Below are 18,885 nucleotides of genomic sequence, written 5' to 3'. Positions count from 1 at the left end.
GGGAGAGTGTGAGATGGAAATGTAAGTGAAGCACTTGCTGTTATTAAGAGGGCCCTGCCAGTGGCTGGAGGGAGGGAATGGGGTCAAGCTTCAAAGGATAGAGGAGGGAGCAGTGGGTGATGATGCAGAGGCTGAACAAGGCAGGGAGGGTGGGGTGGCTGTGGCTGGCTTCTCAGGGAAACAGGAAGCTGGGAGGTCAGTGGCTAGGGCAGTTACCGTAGGGCGTGGAAGGAGTAGGTGAGAGGAGCCGAGCAGAATCTTCCCGAATAGCCGTGCTTTCTTCATGTAGGTTGAACCTCGAAGCTGTCATTTGTAGCTTCTCATTGAAGAGAACTGTGACTCAGCTGGCAATATACCCTTTTAAAACACGTTAACTTTATTAAGAAAAATTGATTTTTCTCTTCCTCCCATCCCACCCTTCAATACTGGGGGGAGAATCCCAGCAAGTAAGCATAAGCAAACAAAACAGATCCTCACATTGACCACGTGCGAACGTATGTGTTGCGTGCTGCCCTGAGTTCATCCCTTCTCTGTCAGGAGGTGAGAAGCATGCCAGTGCCCCCTCTGATGGCCATCTCTGGGGGAGGGATGAGAAAATGGCCTTTTGGAGGCACAACCACTCTGCACCTCTGAATAGAGTTCTGACAGATCGCCCCCTGCGTCTCATGGAGATCTATGGCTCTGAGGCCCCTTTCTCTGCTTCTTGGCTTGTGGAAACACTCATGTTGATCGACGTTTGAATTGAGCACTTCGTAAAATGTCCTGCTTGTTTTGTAGGCTGAGAAGTTGGGGTGTCTGTCAAAGTGAGATCCTTACCCTCCACTTGCTCGTGCTTGCAGCATGGCTAAAATCTGGGAGAAATGGCTGATCTGTTGTATAAGAAAGTGGCTGCAGTTTTCTTTTTCCTTTTTTGCTACAGAAGTAATTGTGGTGACGTCCAAAGACGTGCAGAAGTGTTTGCCCTACACAGATTTCAAGATGAAGCTCGATGTGGTGTGCATCACGGACGAGACCGACATGGGCACAGCCGACTCTCTGCGCCACATTTCTCAGAAAATTAAGGTAGGTCTTTGTTCTTGGACATTCATTCTCACTCGACCTTACAGGGACTTTTTAAGAATTTGTTCCTGCTGGGGACAGCTAGGTGGTGCAGTGGATAGAGCACCGGCCCTGGATTCAGGAGGACCTGAGTTCAAATCCAGCCTCAGACACATAACACTTACTAGCTGTGTGACCCTGGGCAAGTCACTTGACCCCACTGCCTAGCCAAAAACAGCAACAACAACAACAAAAACCAAGAAGAAGTTGTTCCTGCCTGGTGAGTCTCAGTCCTGCTGCTGCTCACTTTTTTTTTTTTGGTGGTGGTGGCTAAAATTTTCATGGACAAGAAAGCCGAGAAGGCCGCCGAGTCGATCTTAGCTTGTGCAGGAAGTGACTGTTAGAGAGTAGTTTGGCGTTGTTTTATGTGGAGGGGAGGAAGGGGCCGGGGAAAAGCTGACTGTGGTTTTGGTTATTTCATAAGTTGGTCATTGGATTTTGGTCAGTCAGTAGAGTAGAATTCTGAAGAAATTGCGAGCGGTATCCAGTAGATTTGTGGCTTCCCATCCGTCCTCTTTTTCTGTTCCCTCTCACTGAGTCTTCCCCTTCTGAGGCAACCTCTGGTTAATCTGAGTCTGCCTCTGTACCGTTCCCCTCTTTTGTTTCAAGTTCAGTCTCAGACATAGGTGCTAGGACTTCCTGTTTGCCAGGTTAGCTAGAGGGATGAGTCTGTGTTGTAAAGGAACATCCCCACTCATCTTTCTGGAGTGTTTCCACAACTTCTGACTGAAAATCAGGGGTGGCCATGGACACTGTCTGCTTGAGGACAGACAGTGGACACAACTTGCTCAGTCTAGCCCGTGTAAATGCTGATGGTCCTCAGACCATCTCCCAGACAAACTTCAAGTCTAGGGGTACTCCCCAGGAGCTGAGAGGGACTCTGATGGGGTTGTCTGGAATCCCCACCAGTGTGCTCCCCTTCAAGACGATCAGTTGAAAATCAGTTAAGTCAGCCAGCCTTAAGTGGCTTGTAGAAAAGGTATTTGCTAAGGTGATGCAGTACAAAGTTGGCACGAAGCATCCCCCCAGAAGACTGTGCTCCACTCGTCTGCAAGTGCATGCTTAGTCCAGGGGAAAGTGGGCTCAAGCTTAGAGACCATGTGTGGCAAAGGGGCAGCGCACGGTTCATGGCTGCTGGGAAGTTCTCTTCTCCTATTTGTGGGTGCTCCTTTAAGCAGTGGGAGTCAAGACCCAGTCTGTTGGCTCCTGATGCAGAATCTAATTAGCTGCTGCTGCCACACCAGGAGAGGTGATGCTGGGATGCTGAGGAGAGAATGGGCATTCCAACATCCTTTGGACTTTTTAAAGCTTGCAGGGTCCTCTTAGTCTAGCCTGTGTGTGTGTGTATTAGAATTCACATTCTCTCTCTCCTTCCCTCTCTTCACCCCCGCCTTACTCCCTCTCTTTCCCTCTCTTCCTCTCTCCACTCCCCCTTCACGTTGTCTGTGTTTCTTTTTCTCTCCTTCCCTCCCTATCCTTTCCTCCCTCTTTTTCTCTCCCCAATCTCTCCCTCTGTCTCCCTCTCCCTCTCCCTCCTTTTCCTTCCCATTGTCCTCCCTCTCCCTCTCACTGATTAGAACTCAACAATTCTATCTCTTTTGATAAGATCTATTTTTGCTTTTGTTTTGGCTGAGATCAGGATTGCTACCCCTGCTTTTTTTACTTCAGCTGAAGCATAATATATTCTGTTCCAGCCTTTTACCTTTATCCTGTGTGTGTCCCTCTGTTTCAAATGTGTTTCCTGTAAACAACATATCGTAGGATTATGGTTGTTAATCCGTTCTGCTATCCATTTTATGGGAGAATTCATCCCATTCACATTCATTCACAGTTATGATTACTATCTGTGTCTTTCTTTCCGTCCTTTATCCCCCCCCCCAGTTTATGCTTTTCTTTCTCCTTTCCCCTCCTCACTAGTATTTTGCTTTTGACCACTTCCTCCCTCAGTCCCGCCTCCCTTCTATTAGCCCTCTCCCTTTTCTTCCCCTTTACCCTTACTACTTCTTCCCTCCCTTCTATCTCCCCTCCCTTTTCTTTCCCCTTTTCCCTCCTACTGCTTATAGGGAAAGTTAGATTTCTATACCTAACTGATTACGTTATTCTCTTCTTTGAGCCCAGTCTGATGAGAGTAAGGTTCAAACGATGCTCATCTCCCTCCCTTCTTTCCCTTTGCTGTAATAGGTTTTTGTGCCTTTTCCTGTAATGTCATTTACCCTTGTCTGCCTCCTTTCCTTTTCTCTCAGTACAGTATCACTTACTTGGATCCATTTAACTCACTTGATTAGATTTTTTTTTATTATTCAGTTTATACCCACCCCCTTTATGTATACCCCTTTAACATGGTGTAATAACAATACAGTTCTCAAGGGTTACAAGTGTCATCTTCCCTTGTAGGGATGTAAACAGTTTGCCATTATTAATTACATGTTGTTTCTTTCTGTCCCTTCTACCTTTTTATGTTTCTCTTTGAGTCTTGTATTTGAAGATCAAATTTTCTGTTGAGCTCTGGTCTTTTTATCAGAAAAGGTTTGGAAGTCCCTTATTTCATTGAATATCCATCTCCTCCCCTGAAAGATCATGCTCGTTTTCACTGGGTAGTTGATTCTTGGTTGTAATCCAAGCTCTTTTGCATTATGGAATATCATGTTCCATGCCCTGCGGTCTTTTAATGTAGAAGCTGCAAGGTCCTTTGTAATTCTGACTGGGGTTCCATGATATTTAAATTGTTTCTTTCTGGCTGCTTGCAATATTTTCTCTTTGACCTGTTAACTTTGGAATTTGGCTGCTATATTCCTTGGCATTTTCAATTTGGGATCTCTTTCAGGAGGTGATCAGTGGATTCTTTCTATGGCTATTTTACCCTCTGGTTCTAGGATCTCAGGGCAGTTTTCCTTTATGATTTCCTGAAAGATACTGTCCAGGCTCTTTTTTTCATCGTGATTTTCAGATAGACCAGTAATTTTTAAATTGTCTCTCCTGGATCGATTTTCCAGGTCAGTTGTTTTGCTGATGAGGTATTTTACGTTTTCATCTATTTTTTCATTCTTTTGTTTCTATTTGACTGATTCTTGCTCTCTCATAGAGTCGTTAGCTTCCATTTGCCCAATTCTAATTTTTAATAAATTGTTTTCTTCTATTAGATTTTGTACCTCCTTCCCCACTTGGGCCAATTGTATTTTTTAGGGACTTGTTTTTTTCAGTGTACTTTTTTTCCAGTTGGCCAATTGTATTTTTTAAGGACTTGTTTTCTATAGTTAATTTTTGACCTTCTTTCTCCAAGCTATTGATTTTCTCTGGCATACCTCTCATTTCTTTTCCCATTTTTTCTTCTGCCTCTCTCATTTGACTTTTAAAATGCTTTTTGAGCTCTTCTAAGAAGGTTTTGTGGGCTTCAGAAGAGTTCATATTCCCTTTTGAGGTTCCAGATGTGGGTTTGTTGACAATGTTGTCCTTCAGAATTTCTGCCTTGATCTTCACTGTTCTTGTAATATGAATTTATCATACTTTTCTTTTTGCTTATGATGTTTGCTTATTTCCTGGCCTTTAAAGAGATTGAGCTCTCCTGCTGGGGAGCAGAGGGCACTGACTCAAGCTTCTTGTGTTTGGAGCCTAGGGCCTGGTTACTGGCTTTGTGTGCTGGGGCCTTCGATGTTGGCGGTTGGAGGCTGTAGGGTTCTGGCAGATTACCTGGTATTGGGCTGGAACTCTAGGGGTAGGACTGGGTAGTGTGGCCACTGGAGATTTCCTGCTTGCCCAGGCCTTTCCTTCCTTTTGCTTTCTTCAGCTCCTTTCACATAGATGTTGCAAGGTGTTTATCTACCTGGGGGCTCTTGGAGTACTGCTTCCCTTAGTTTTGCTGAGGCACTGTGAGACCCAGTTGCTGTAGAATGCCAAGGCACCTGGTGGTTTTCCAAGCTGGTTTCCACCAGTTCTGCCTCCCTCACTGAGGCACTTAGGGGTCCTGATGTTGGTGTTTGCCTGCTCTACCACCTGGGTTTCAGGATCTCCTGGTATGCTGAGGTGGGGTTTGCTGGGATGCTTCACATTCTGTACTGCTCCCCTTCCTCCAGGGCAAGAGGTGCCTTTCCCTTTAATCCCTCAAGCTACCTGGGCTACTGGACTGCTGCACCCTGTCTTTCTTCTAGTTTAGCTGTCCCAGGGTTTTTCCTGAGGTGATATTTTCTTGGCTTTCGGGGATTAATAAGGGAAGGTAAGAGCGACTTACTTCTTACTCCACCATCTTGGCTCCTGGAAGCCTAGAACTCAATAATTCTAGCTAACTTGAAACTGTTCTCTCCAGAGCTATCAGTGAAGGGGGCAGCTAGGTGGTACAGTGGATGAAGCTCCAGCCTTGGAGTCAGGAGGACCTGAGTTCAAATCTTACCTCAGACACATGACACTTACTAGTTGTGTGACCCTGGGCAAGTCACTTAACCCCGGATTGCCTCACCAAAAGGGCAAAAAACCCCCAAAAACAAAAACAAGCAAAACCACCGAAGTTATCAGTGCTCTTCATGGCCAAATGGAATGGCCTTTCCTCAGTCCTCACCCTTGGCCACTCTGAAGCATTTGAGTTTTGATCACCCTTTTTGTAGACACTCTCTTTTCTCTTGGTTTTTGTGACACTTTGTGGCCCTGCTCTCTCCTGGCTCTCCTCCTGCTGTTAGGGTCATTCTTTCTCAGTCTGCTTTGGTGGCTCTCCATCTGGGCCATGCCCACTAACCTTGCATATCCCCCGAGCTCTGTGCTGGGCCCTGTTCCCTTCTCTCTCTATACCCTTTTCCAGCCTTGTTGACCTGTGGACCCCCTTCTCTGAGTAATGTTTTTAAATGCACAAAATAAAATATACAGGATTACAAATGAATCCAATTATATGGAAATACAATTATCAAGATCTTTTTAAAAACAAGCTCAGGGACCCCAAACTGAAAATGCTTGCTCTACAGCAGAGGTGTCAAATTCGTACCTGTGAGTGAATCAAATTAAAATGTAATTGGGAAATGTTTAATGAAATAAAAATACAGTACAACACAGATAATGTTAATTTGTAGTTTGCTCAATCAGTATGCTCCCTGGGGTCAGTTTCTATTTGAGTTTGAAGCTGCTGCTTTATATTGTCTTCCTTGGTGAGCTCATCAGCTCAGTTATCTCTAGGCAGATGATTCAGATAGATGATAGCTAGAACTTCTCATCCCAAACATGAGAGATTGCTTCTTGGAGATCTTGAACTGTGTGTCCCATAGGCATCTCAAAGTCAACATTATCATTTCCCCCCTCCTTACCCAAACCCTCCTCTCTTCCTGGCTTCCCTGGTATAAGTCAGCCGGCAACCATAATGTCATCCTTGGCTCTTCTGTCAAACTCATTCCAAAAATCCCATCTGTTATCTTGTTATTTCTGCCTTCACAACATCTCATATACTTCCTTTTCTCTCCATTCATATGGCCTGGACTACTCTGATGAAGCCAGTTCTTCCCTTCTTACCTGGAGAGAGCTTTCTAGTTGGTCTCCCTGCCTCCAGACTCTCCTTTCTAGTCCATTCTTCTCTTAGCTGCCAAGAGGATCATCCATCATCATCATCTTCTTCTTCTCCTTTAGCTTTTATTTAGCATTTTATTTTTTCCCAGTTGTATGTAAAAACAATTTTTAACATCCGTCTTTAAAACTTTTGAGTTCCAAATTCTCTCCCTTCCCCCCCCCATTGAGAAGGCAAGAGATTCAATATAGGTTATACAGGTGTAGTCATGCAAAACATATCCCTAATACTCATGTTGTGAAGGAAAATCTAGACAAAAAAAAAGAAAAGAAAACAAAAAAAAACTCAAGAAAAATAAAGAAAGTAAAAAAGTATGCTTCAATCTGTATTCAGACACCATTAGTTCTTTCTCTGGGGATGGATAGCATTTTTCATCAGTTCTTCAGAATTGTCTTGGATCATTGTATTGCTGAGAATAGCTAAGTCATTCATAGTTGATCATCTTACAATATTGCTGTTACTTTGTACACAGTAACGTCACTTTGCATCAGCTCATGTAAGTCGTTCCAGGTTTTTTTTTGAGAGCATCTTGCTCATCCTTTCTTTTGATGTAATGGTATTCCATGGTAATCACGTACCACAACTTATTCAGCCGTTCCCCAGTTGATGGGCTTTCTCTCAGTTTCTAATTCTTTACCCCCAGAAAAGAGCTGCTATGAATATTTTTGTACATATAGGCCCTTTTCCTTTTTTTTTTTTTAAATCTCTTTTAGGATATAGACCTAGTAGTGGTATTGCTAGGTCAAAGGCTATGTCTGGTTTTATAGCCCTTTGGGTGTAGTTCCAAATTGCTCTACAAAATGGTTGAATCAGTTCACAACTCCACTAAGAGTGCATTAAGTTTCATTTTTCCCACATCCCCTCCAACATTTGTCATTTACCTTTTCTGTTCTATTAGCCAATCTAATAGGTAGTACCTCAGAATTGTTTTAATTTGCATTTCTCCCATCAATAGTGAGTTAGAATATTTTTCTATATGACTATAGATAGCTTTGCTTACTTCATCTAAAAACTGATCATATCTTTTGATCATTTATCAATTGGTGAATGGCTCTCATTTTTATAAATTTTATAAATTTGACTTAGTTCTCTATGTTTGAAAAATGAAGCCTTTATCAGAGAAACTTGCTTCAAAATTTTTTTCAGTTACTGTTGCTAACTGTATCATGCTCTGTCGTATCGACCCCTCCCCCGTTTATTCTGTTCTCTCTCTCCTTTCACTCTATCCTTCCTCAGAAGTGTTTTGCTTCTGACTACCGCACCCCCTCAATCTGCCCTTCCTTATATCAAACCCCCCTTCTCTTATCCCCTTCCCCTCCTACTTTCCTATAGGGTAAGATAGATTTCTATACCCAATTGAATGTGTATATGATTCCTTCTTTGAGCCAATTCTGATGAGAGTAACGTTCACTCACTATCCCTTACCTCCCCTTTCTTCCCCTCCACTATAAAAGCTTTTTCTTGCCTCTTTTCTGTGAGATAATTTACCCCATTCTACCTCTCCCTTTCTCTTTCTCCCAGTACATTCCTGTCTCCCCTTAATTTTATTTTTTAGATATCATGCCTTTAGATTCAACTCGCATCTGTGTCCTCTGTCTATATATACTCCTTCTAACTACCCTAATAAGGAGAAAGGTCTTATGAGTTACAAATATTATCTTCCCATATAGGAATGTAAACAATTTAAACTCATTAAGTCCCTTATGAGTTCCCTTTCTTGTGTACCTTTTTATGCTTCTCACTGAGAGGATCTTTTTAAAACACAGTTCTGATCACATCACCCCCTGCTTAGTACACTCTGGTGGCTTCCTGTCTCCTTTAGAATCAGCTATAAAGTCCTCTGTTTGGCCTTCAAAGCCCTTCATAACCTGGACTCTTCTGCCTTTCCAGGTTTCTGGAAAGACCCTAAGTCCCTCCATATACCATCTACTCAGTGATCCAGTGGCACAGCCTCCTGGGCATCTTATCACTTAATTAAATGGGTGAACGGGCACGGGAAGGAGCTGTGTGACTTGCCCGAGTAACCTCCAACCAGCTGCGTTCTTCCATTTGCTTTCCAGTTGGAGGCGGCTTTTCTGCCTCTGCTGGCCCAGGGATGGGTCCAGGGCTGGTCAGACAGACACCCAAGCCCCTTGTTCTTCCCCGACACTCCCAGTCTATTTCTCCATTGCCACCTCCCCTCCCTCACATCCACATCTGAGAACTCCACTCCTTTTAGGTCCCTGTGAGCCTTCTTGTAACCTATCTTTAAGGCTGTTTATTTATTTATTTTATTTATTTTGTTTAATTTAGTGTGTATTTTATTTAGTTTATTTATGTTTATTTATCAATCAGGAAACATTTGTTAAGTATCTGCTGGGTGTCAGGCACTGGGCGAGGAGGTGCAGAGGATGCCAAGGAGGCAGTAAGATTGTCTCCTCCCCCAAATAGCTATAGACTGATCTGTTGGGGACATAACTGTGTAAAATTAATGCAGACTGTACTTGTGGTGATCTGTGCTTTCTTTGGGGAGCTTCTGCTGCCTTCTTTGCGGCCCAGAGTCTTAGACAGCTGCCCAGGGCTCAGAAGGTCAGAGGGCCTTGCCCAGGACCCCACAGCCTGGAGGTGACCAAGGCAGCACTTGAACCCATGTCCCTCTGATCCTGAGGCAAGCTCTTCATCTATCATACTACCTTTCATACAAAATAATACAAGGTAATAGAGTCAGGAGGGCACTAACGTCTGGTGGTATGGGGAGGAGAAATCAGGAGAGGTCTTATGTAGAGAAAGGGGCTTCAGCTGAGTTCTGAAGGAAGGATTCTTAGCGGTAAAGGTGAGAAAGAAGGGCATTCCAGACATGGGGGACAGCCGATGCGAAGACCTGGAGATGGAAAGAAGTGCATCCCGTATGAGAAACAGCAAAAAGGCCAGGTTGACTAGGTCACAGGTCCTTAATCTGGGGTCCATGGATTGGGAAAGATTTCAGTGGGTCTTTGAACTTAGATGGGAAAAAAAATTACATCTTTATTATTATTAACCCCTAACTGAAGGTTAGAATGTCCTTCAATTAGGAATTTCAGGAAACAAAGCACTATTCTGAGAAGGGATCCCTAGGCTTCACCAGACAGGATGCTGAAGGAATCTGTGGCCCTGTGCTGGGCCATAAGGTGGGGGTCAGGGAGCTGTGGAAGAGGTCAGAGCCAGGCTGTGAAGCACCTTCAATGTCAAACTTCCTTCTGGGCCATTGTCCCAACTTTCTCAGTAACTTCAGGACCAGACTTGGGGTCTTCTTGACCCTCCATTTCCTCCCCTTTGCCCCCTGTTCTCTCACCAGCTTCCAAGACTTCAGCACTCGCATTGACTCCCCTCCCCAATCTTTTTCACCCTCATCCTCTGCCTTTGCTTCCGCCACCTCCACCCCCTTCCCTTCAGCCCAGAGCCCACCTCAGATGTCCCCCTTCCCTGGAATTACGGCTCCAAGCACACATTGGAGAAGCACGTGTGAAGTACTTCTTTGTGGCCGTGGCTCTCTCCCTCCCTTTCCTCTTTCTGCCTCTCCCCCTTACAGCAACCTTCTTTTTCCTCTCACTGTGACCTTTGGCCCCTTGACCTCTCCCTCTGTGACCTGGCCCCCAGACCTATCCTTGACCGCCTGGTCTGGCCTTCATTTTAAAGCTTCACTGACTGTGTGAGCCTTTGTTCCCCTGCCCACCCTCAGGCTGGCTCAAGTCTGCTGCTGACCCATCCTGGATGCATGGGATGCCACGTGATGCCACTTAAAAGAGGGGCTAGTAAATGGCCTGTGGCCACAGCTTTTGTGGAGCCACCCTCAGGGTGTCTAGTGTATTCCCTTCTTTTGGTGATTTGGGGGGGGGCAGGTATTGTTTGCTTATTTGATGCTGTTCATTCCTTCGGGTTCTCCTAACAAACAGGCAACTTGTTCTCCTTTTGGAAAGGACTCTGTCACTTTAACAAATGCAAGCTTTTAAAACAATTCTACTGATTGCAGTTTGGATTTCTTTTATATATCCTATTTTGGAGAGTTTGTTTCCCCTGGTAGAGTGTCAGCTCTTTGAAGGCAGGCAGAGAGGCAGGGACTCTTCCATTTTGGTCTCTATACCCCCCCCTGAAGTGCCCGCCCAGAACCGGGGCTTCACAGGTGCTTGGGGATGGATTGATTGATGAATTGCTTGCTCTGGGTCTGAGAGCGGCCAATCCCTGGCGCCTGAGCCTCAGCTGGCTGCACCTCTGGTGCTTGGCTAGGCCGGTGTGAATGAAGGCCCTGCCTGCTTCTTGCCTCAGCCCCCACCACTTTCACTCCAGCTGAAGCCCTGGATCCTTTGGGCCCCAGAGCACCAGGTGCTGCCACTCATTGGTGGTCCTGGGCACTTGTCCCAGGTGTGGCAGTGCTAGATTGTTGGTCTTACGTTCTGATTCTTCAAACGCAGGGTGTGTTTCTGTTTCACTGGCTTTTCCTAGCTCATACTTCAGTGCCGCACAGAGACAGATACCTCATAAATACTTGGAATAATGATGCCAAGGACCTTTTGGACTGCCCAGGGAGTGCTAGTGTCAAGTGAGGCTTGAGTGGCCTCAGGCACCCGGACTCGTGACCTCCTCATGCGGCTGAGGACTTCCTGGACAGTCAGACTCACCTCTCAGGAAGCAGTTCTGGCATTCTCTGCATCCGAGGCTCCTTGTAAGCCCTGAGCCTGCAGCTGTCCCAGAATCAGTTGACTTGTTTAATAGGCCCATCATTTGAGGGAATTTTCTTGTTCTTCATTTTGGAAGGACTCCTGTTTTGTGTCCTGGTGCCAGAGACTAGAGCTTAACCCGAGCCACCTGATGTTTCTGATTGTAATGCAAGGGGAAGCTGGTCCCTTTTGTCTTGTTTCTGCTGCAGCTTTGTCTTCTTGGGGGCTTGGTGCTCCTTGGCCCTTTCACTGCAGTGCTTGAAATTGTTAATGTGCATAAGGAATGGGGAAGAAGAAAATGTGTTCATATCCTAGGAGCATTTTTCCAAAACACCTGCACAAATTCACCACAAATAGGAGAAAGGAGCCTGTGCTCTTGTATTTCTCTTTGGTGTAGACTGCTCCTTTGTTGAAGGGGTAAGGATTCTTAGGAATGCAAGTGAGGGTAGAAATAGGCATTGAGCTATCCTTGGGAATTGGAGCTACTTTCTCCTGACCAAAAGCCAGTAAACATAACTTTGCATTTCTGGGCTTGCTTCTCAGCCTGGCTAAGATCACATATTGTGGGGCAGGGAAGTTCTGCCAGCTGCGGTGTTGTGGGAGGAGTTTGAGCCTCAGCTCTGCTGCCAGTTTGCTGTGGAACTTGTCCCTTCTCGTATCCTCATCTGGAAAATGGACAAGATTGATTAGATGAGCTCTGAGATGCCCTCTCCATGAAGCCTTCCCTGAACCCCTCAAATTCCTCCTTCTTCATAGTGATCCCACTTATCTTTGTTTCACAGGTTTCTTCCCCAGTCGTCCTGATTGTAGAATCAATCCTTGGGGCATGGGGGAGTGCCCTCCTGTTATCTGACGTCCGCTGTCTTCTCCCCAGCACTCAGAGCATGTAGCCACAGGAGGGCCCTGACAAGGGCTAGGGAGTGTTGGGGCCACCAGGGGGCAGCAAGAGGACTACCTGGTATCAGGAGTAGGGCTGGCTAGCGCAGTCTTTCTCTCATTCCTTGGTTTTTTTATGTTCAGTGGCAGTGATCTCTGATGTGGCATGGAAGGTTCTAGTCTGTGCTTGGCCTCTGGGTGCTAGGTGGCTTTGCCTCAGCTAAGGTGGCAGGACTAACCAGGGTGGCTGCAATCCCAGACTCCCTTGATCCAGTTTAGACCAGGCGAGCCCCAGTTCACACCACTGTTTCCCTTGTCCATTCCTCTGCTGGCAGGGAGGGAAAGGGTGGGAGGAAGAGAAAGGGACTCATAGTACAGGGGAAAGAACCCTGGATTTAAAGTGAGTAGGACTGGGTTCATATCCTGGCTCCTCTGCTTACTCGTGGTATAACCTCGGGTGGGTCACTTTACCTCTCTGGGACTTAATGTCCTCATGTATACAATAGAAGGCATTGGACTAGATGTCCTCTAAATTTCCCTTCCAGTTCTAAGTCCCATGGTGCTGTGAAGAACAGAAAATGCCTCTGCTCCCATCTCCTCTCTCTCTTTGTTATGGTTTCATCATTTAAAGAGGCTTCTATCAGGGAAGACCCCAGACCCTGGCCCCAGAATGTCAGGTACATGTCGATGACCTCTCAGTCCTCTTACCTTTGCTTTTTTTTTGAGCTGGGCTGGCAAGGTGGCCTCAGGTTGCTTCCCTTGTTGGCTCCTGACTATTGGCCCAGAGGAGGGACGCGGGATATTATTTCTGGAGCAGGGAGAAGATTGGTTGGTCTGGATTGTAAGGTGTGGGAAGGTGGGAAGAGGAGATGAGGGCCAGGTGATGAAGAGCTTTTAATACCAAATAGAGGAAGTTCTGCTGGATCCCAGAGGCCCTAGATCCCAAGAGGGGACAACCCTGGAAGGGGTCTTCAGAGCTCATCTTGGTGGACTTACCATTTCTCCAGTTGGAGAAGACTTGAAGTTCTTTTCCCCCAGGCCCTCCTGACCCTCTTCACCATCTGCCTCCCTTGGTGGCATGTTCTCAGTTCCCACCCCATGATTCTTGGGGCCTCGCCCTGTGCCTCTTCCAGCTTCTTCCTTTTCTCTCTATTTTGTTCATCCTCTGAAATGTACTAACTCTGTGAGAAATATTTTGTTGATTATTGGTCTCCAGCTTGAGAGCCTTAAAACTCATGGATTTTAGTGTGCCTTGGAAGAAGTGCTTTCAATCCCGGGCAATTCGTTAAGAGCCTGCTATATAAGGCTGGCCTCCCTTTCTAGCACTGGTTTGATCTTCACTGATGTCCCCTTCTCACTGATGTAGTGTGGAGTCAGGATACTCCTTGCTCCCTGTCATCGCTTCTGGGCTCTGCCTCTACCACCATCACTCAGTAACCACTCCTCCTTTGAGGTTCAGCCACTCAAAATTCCGGTAGCTGTTGTATATAGACCTCCAGTACACTCTCCTTTCTCCTTTCTTCCGTCCGTCGTTAAGTGCCTGGCTCACAGACTGTCTTTCCTCCCCAACTTCTGCCTTCTTACTCTCGGGCATCGACATATTGATAACACCTCAAACACTCTGATCTCCCAGTCTGCCAGCTTGCTCATTTCCCACGACCATGACCCTTTTACTGCGCTACACCTATTCAGAGGTGCTCATACCTTGGATCTTGCCATCACCTACAGTTCACTTCCATGTTCATGAGCTCTGAAATGCCTTTATCTGATCACAGCCTGTTGTTATTTCTTTTCTCCCTCTGCCTTGCAGCCCCTTGCTGTGACCCTTAATTCCTCTACCCTTCGATTCTTTTCAAGGCCATCACCTTTGTACTGTTACTTTCTCTTCCCTTAGTAAACCAGTTCAGCATCACGCTCACCTTTTGAGTCTATTCTAACCCTCATCCTGTTGTGCCCAGCTACATCCCAGCCTTTGACTATTTTTACCATCCACTGCCTTTGCTTCTTCTCATGTACCACTGAACAAAGTTGAAGAAAGCTGCAAAGCCATGTGGAATGGGCCTGCTGTAAATTTGCATTACATAATTCCAACTGGAGCTGCGCTGCAGCAAGGCCATTTTTTTATACCTTCCTGATTAATTCACTATCCCACTCACCACAGCGGCTCTTTCAGACTTTTCCATCTCTCCTCAAAGCTCCTGTGGCTCCCTCTTCCCCCTACCCTGTCAGCTGAGAATCTTGTGTCACAATTTACAGGAAACATTGAGGCCATTTGCCATGAGTTCCCTCTTCTCTGCACCTTTTTATCTTACATTCCTCAGACTCCTCCTGTCACTTTCTCCTTCATCCGTCTGATATGAAGAGGGGGCCCTTTTCCTTACCAAGGTAAACATATACAAAGGATCCCATTCCATTCCATCTTCTCCAGCCGATTTCCCCCTCTGTCATCCCCACTTTCTTACTTATCTTCAATCCATCCCTGTCTACCAGCTGCTTCCCTGCTGCCAGCAAACATACTCACATATCGCCATCCTCAGAGAGCCCTTACTTGATTTGTCTGTCCCCTCTATCCATTGCCCTAAATCTCTCCTCTCTTTTATAGCTAAGCTCCTCGAGAAAGTCATCTACAATAGGTGTTTCTGGCTTCTAACTTCATCATTCTGTCATACTCTCTTCAAATTTCTGGCAAGCTCCAAATTGTCCAATGGCCATAGCCTTTGTCACTGTCCATCACCCACTTCTTGATTTTCTCTTCTCCCTAGGGTTGTTGTGACTCTGCTCTCTCCTGGTTCTCCTACCTGTCAGCCTACTTCTCTCTCCTTTGCTGGATTTTCATCCAGGCCATACCTTGTAACTGAGGGCAACCCCCCAAAGCACGGTACCCTTTTCTCTACACTTTCACTTGGTGATCTTCCCAGCTCCCATGGATTCAGTTATCTTTGTGCAGATGACTCTCAGATTTGTTTATCAGCCCTACCCTCTTCTGCTGATCTCTGGTCTTGCATTTCCAGCTACCTATTGGATGTTTCAAATTAGGTGATGGATAGACATCTCAAATTTAGTATGTCTAACACTGACTTCTCCTAACTTTTTTATGTCGTGGAGGCTACCACCATTCTTCCTAGTCACCCAGGCTCTCAACCTAGGTTTTATCCTTGACTTCTTTCTCATCCCCCATATCCAATCTCTTACCAATAACTGTCAGTTTTACCTCTTGCATGTGCCTGCTTCTCTCCTTTGGCATTTCTACCATCCTGGTGCAGGCTCTTATTACTTCATTCCTGGACTACGGCAGTAGCTGCTGGTGGGTCTGCTTGCGCTATCTCTTCCCTACTCCAGTCCATTTCCTATTCAGCTATTAAAGTGATCTTTCTAAAGCACAAATCTGAGCATTTTACCCCGCCCACCCTTCCCCTCAAACTCCAATGGCTCCCTATCATCCCCAGGATCAAATATAGAATCCTTTTTAGTTTTTAAAGACCTTCAGAACCTGCCTCCCCTCACCTTTCCAGTCTTTTTACACCTTACAACCCTCCCTGTACGTTGATGTGGTTTTTTTTTCTGGGTAATTAATCACATTATTAATTATTGCTAGTGGATAATTAATAGAAGGGGTCGGTAGTACTCTTGAATGCCAAAGACCCCTCGTCTTCCCTGTACGTTGTGATCAAGGAACCTTGGCATCTTGGCTGGTCTGTGCACAGGACGCTGCCTCTCCTGGCTCTGGTATTTTCACTGGCTCTCTGATGCCCGAGGCCTCTAATGCTCTCTCCCCTATTCTCTGCCTTCTGGCTTCCCTGGCTTTCTTCAGGTCCCAGCTAAAATCCCACCTTCTGCAGGAAGCCTCTCTTACCCCATTTATCCGCTCTGTAACTTGTTTGTAACATGAGACCAGGAGCTCCTTGAGGTCAGGGGCTGCCCTTTGCTTTCTTTGTCTGTCCAGGACTTATTGCAGGACCTGGCGCATAGTAGGTCTGTCATAATGCTGCTTGACTGATCAAGTAAGTGTCAGAGTTGGGATTTGAACCCAGGTCTTCCTGATGCCATGTTCAACTCTGGACCCTATGACAGGCTGCCTGCAATTTGGCTTTTTTAATCAGAATGTTTAATGTGTGAAGGAGAATGGTATGAAAAGACCCAGGAAAGGTAGGTTGGAATCTGGCTGTGGAGGGCCTTCCTCGGGAGGAAATGGAATTCACCAAAGCCTTTGTTATTACAGATTGCATTAAACAAGCCATCAGTGAGCTCCTGTAGAAAAAAATCCCCTGGGCCAGATGGATTCACAAGTGAATTCTACCAGACATTTAAAGAACAATCAATCCCAATGCTATATAAACGATTTAGAAAAATGGGACAAAGGAGTCCTACCAAATTCCTTTTATGACACAAATATGGTACTGATATCCAAACCAGAGAGAGCAAAATACAGAAACAGATTGCATTAAAAGTGTAGTTCCTACCTTTGCAGACTGCTCTCTTGTGGCCATCCTTCACACACACACACACACACACACACACACACACACACACACACACTCTCTCTCTCTCTCTCTCTCTCTCTCTCTCTCTCTCTCTCTCTCTCTCTTCTCTGCTGGCCCACTTTTTGTTCTCTGTGCACATTCCATCCCCCACCTCCGGATGTTTGAATAGGCATTTCTGGCCCCCTTCCCTTCCCTTGGAATCCCTTATTCTTTTCCAGACTCCACATAAATGTAATCTTCACAGGACCTTTCCTGATCTCCCTGGGTTTTGGTGTTCTTCCCCACTCCCCTACCCCAAATTACTTTGTGGAAATGTTTTATCTATTTGTGCACGTGTTTACTCTCAGGAGAATGTAAGCTTCTTTCCCCAAGTCCTAGATCTATTTTATTTTTTCCTTTGTATGTCCACTGATTAGTATAGGACCTCGCATGTTGGAAGTGTTTTAAGAAATTCTGGTTGAATGGAATTAAGCCACCTAACTTTCTAGAGTTTGGGCCAGAATTTAGGGAGTGATCGTAGATTAACTAGTACAAACTGTGATGGAAAGTACAGAGGAGGAGGCTGCCTGTTTCAGACTCCATGGCACCAGTGTTTCTGGGGACCATGCTAACACGGTCTAATCAATCACACAATTTTGTGCCCTACTCAGGTACCAGATTTCAGTGAAATCTGTTAAAAATTACAGAAGATCCGCCTGTTTAAATATGCATTGGCTGTTGTTTTGTTTCAACCTGGCAGACAGAACCACAAAACAAAATTAAGATGTAACTTGATACCTTTCAGGAATGTTTCAAGTTTCATCAAAATTGGTCAATTCTTCAGAAAGTGATTGTGGGAAAAACAGAGAGAATGTGAAATGGAACTTGATTCCTGTGACAGACCTTATTTCCTATGGTAGCAATCCAAGTTTTAATACTTACAGAACCCTGTGAAAATCAAGTATGGAAGGGTTTTACCTAAGCAAGGTTGTAGATGGGATTTAGAGCTAGAAGGGACAGAAATTCTCTCTCTCTCTCTCTCTCTCTCTCTCTCTCTCTCTCTCTCTCTCTCTCTCTCTCTCTCTCTCTCTGCCAGTTCTGGGGACTGCATTTTATTTACATTGGATACATTTTTGTGGATTTCTTTTATTTTTACATCATCTATAATTCCCAATATGTTCCTCCCTAGCCGCTCCTTATTTGAAAAATTAAAAGAGAGGGGAAAAAAAAGCCAGTTCAGAGCTACCCAGTGCATCAGAAAAGTCTGACGTTTGTAGGGTTTCATACTCATTGCCCCTCTCATCTGCAAAAAAAAGTAGGGGGAGGTGCCTCCTCATCCTTCTTTCTTTTGGCTGGATTTGGCCATTGAAATCTGTGTCATTCAGTTTCCCTTGTTCTGGTGTTTTTCATCTAGGTTGTTTTCATTGTTTATATTGTTCCCCAGGTTCTATTTACTTCACTTGGCATCAGTTCATATAAGGCTTCCCATACTTCTCTGCATTCATTACATGCATCATTTCTCCTAGTGCAGTAACACGGCAATACATTCCTGTCTCACACTTGTTTTAGCCATTTGCCAATGAATGGGCATCTACTTTGTTTCCAGTTCTTTGTCACAACAAAAAGTGCAGCTATGAATATTCTGGTTACTATGTCTTTGACAGTGAGATCTCTGGATCTGAGGTCAACCCCTTTAGTTTAGCTTAATTTAGTCTTATTGATGGACATCATTTCCAGATGTGTCCTACTTCCCCCCCGCAGCATACAACACAGTGTCAGTTCATATGGGTCTACTCATATTTTTTCTGAATTTCTCATAGTTGTTTCTTACTGTGCAATAATATCCTATTATATTTTTATTATAATAATAGCTAGTATTTAATTAGAATTTTTGGGTTTTCAAAGTGCTTTGCAGATTTTATCTGATCCTCACAACAACCCTGGGTAGTAGGTCCTTTTACTGTCCCCCTTTTACAGATGAGGAAATTGAGGCAAACAGAGGTTAGAGATAACTTGCCTAGGGGCACACAGCTCATAAGTATCTGAGGCCAGATTTGAACTCAGGTCTGGCTCCAGGTAGAAGACTCTTCACTGCATCACCTCCCGGCCTCATTTGTTGTTTCTTACTGTGCAATAATAGTCCATAATTTGTTTATCCTTCCCCAATTGATGGGTACTCACTTTGTTTCCAGTTCTTTGATCCCCCACAAAAAATGGTGTGAATATTTTGGTATACATGGGA

The 18,885-nt window shown here is 45.1% G+C and overlaps 1 protein-coding gene across 1 annotated transcript in view; it reads left to right on the top strand.

The window, feature by feature from the left end:
* The window catches only part of EIF2B3 (eukaryotic translation initiation factor 2B subunit gamma), a 95,844-nt gene that overhangs the window by 9,294 nt on the left and 67,665 nt on the right, over nt 1-18,885 (top strand). Inside the window, exon 3 of the mRNA XM_020987571.2 lies at nt 920-1,062. Within this exon, the coding sequence (XP_020843230.1) occupies nt 920-1,062 (143 nt within the window). The remainder of the gene's footprint in view (nt 1-919; nt 1,063-18,885) is intronic.

Source organism: Phascolarctos cinereus, unplaced genomic scaffold (assembly GCF_003287225.1).
Source record: "Phascolarctos cinereus isolate Bilbo 61053 unplaced genomic scaffold, phaCin_HiC Scaffold_5;HRSCAF=322, whole genome shotgun sequence".
Classification (NCBI taxonomy): Eukaryota; Metazoa; Chordata; class Mammalia; order Diprotodontia; family Phascolarctidae; genus Phascolarctos; species Phascolarctos cinereus.
The sequence above is the reverse complement of the archived record's forward strand: the minus strand, read 5'-3'. Positions and strand labels throughout refer to the sequence as shown.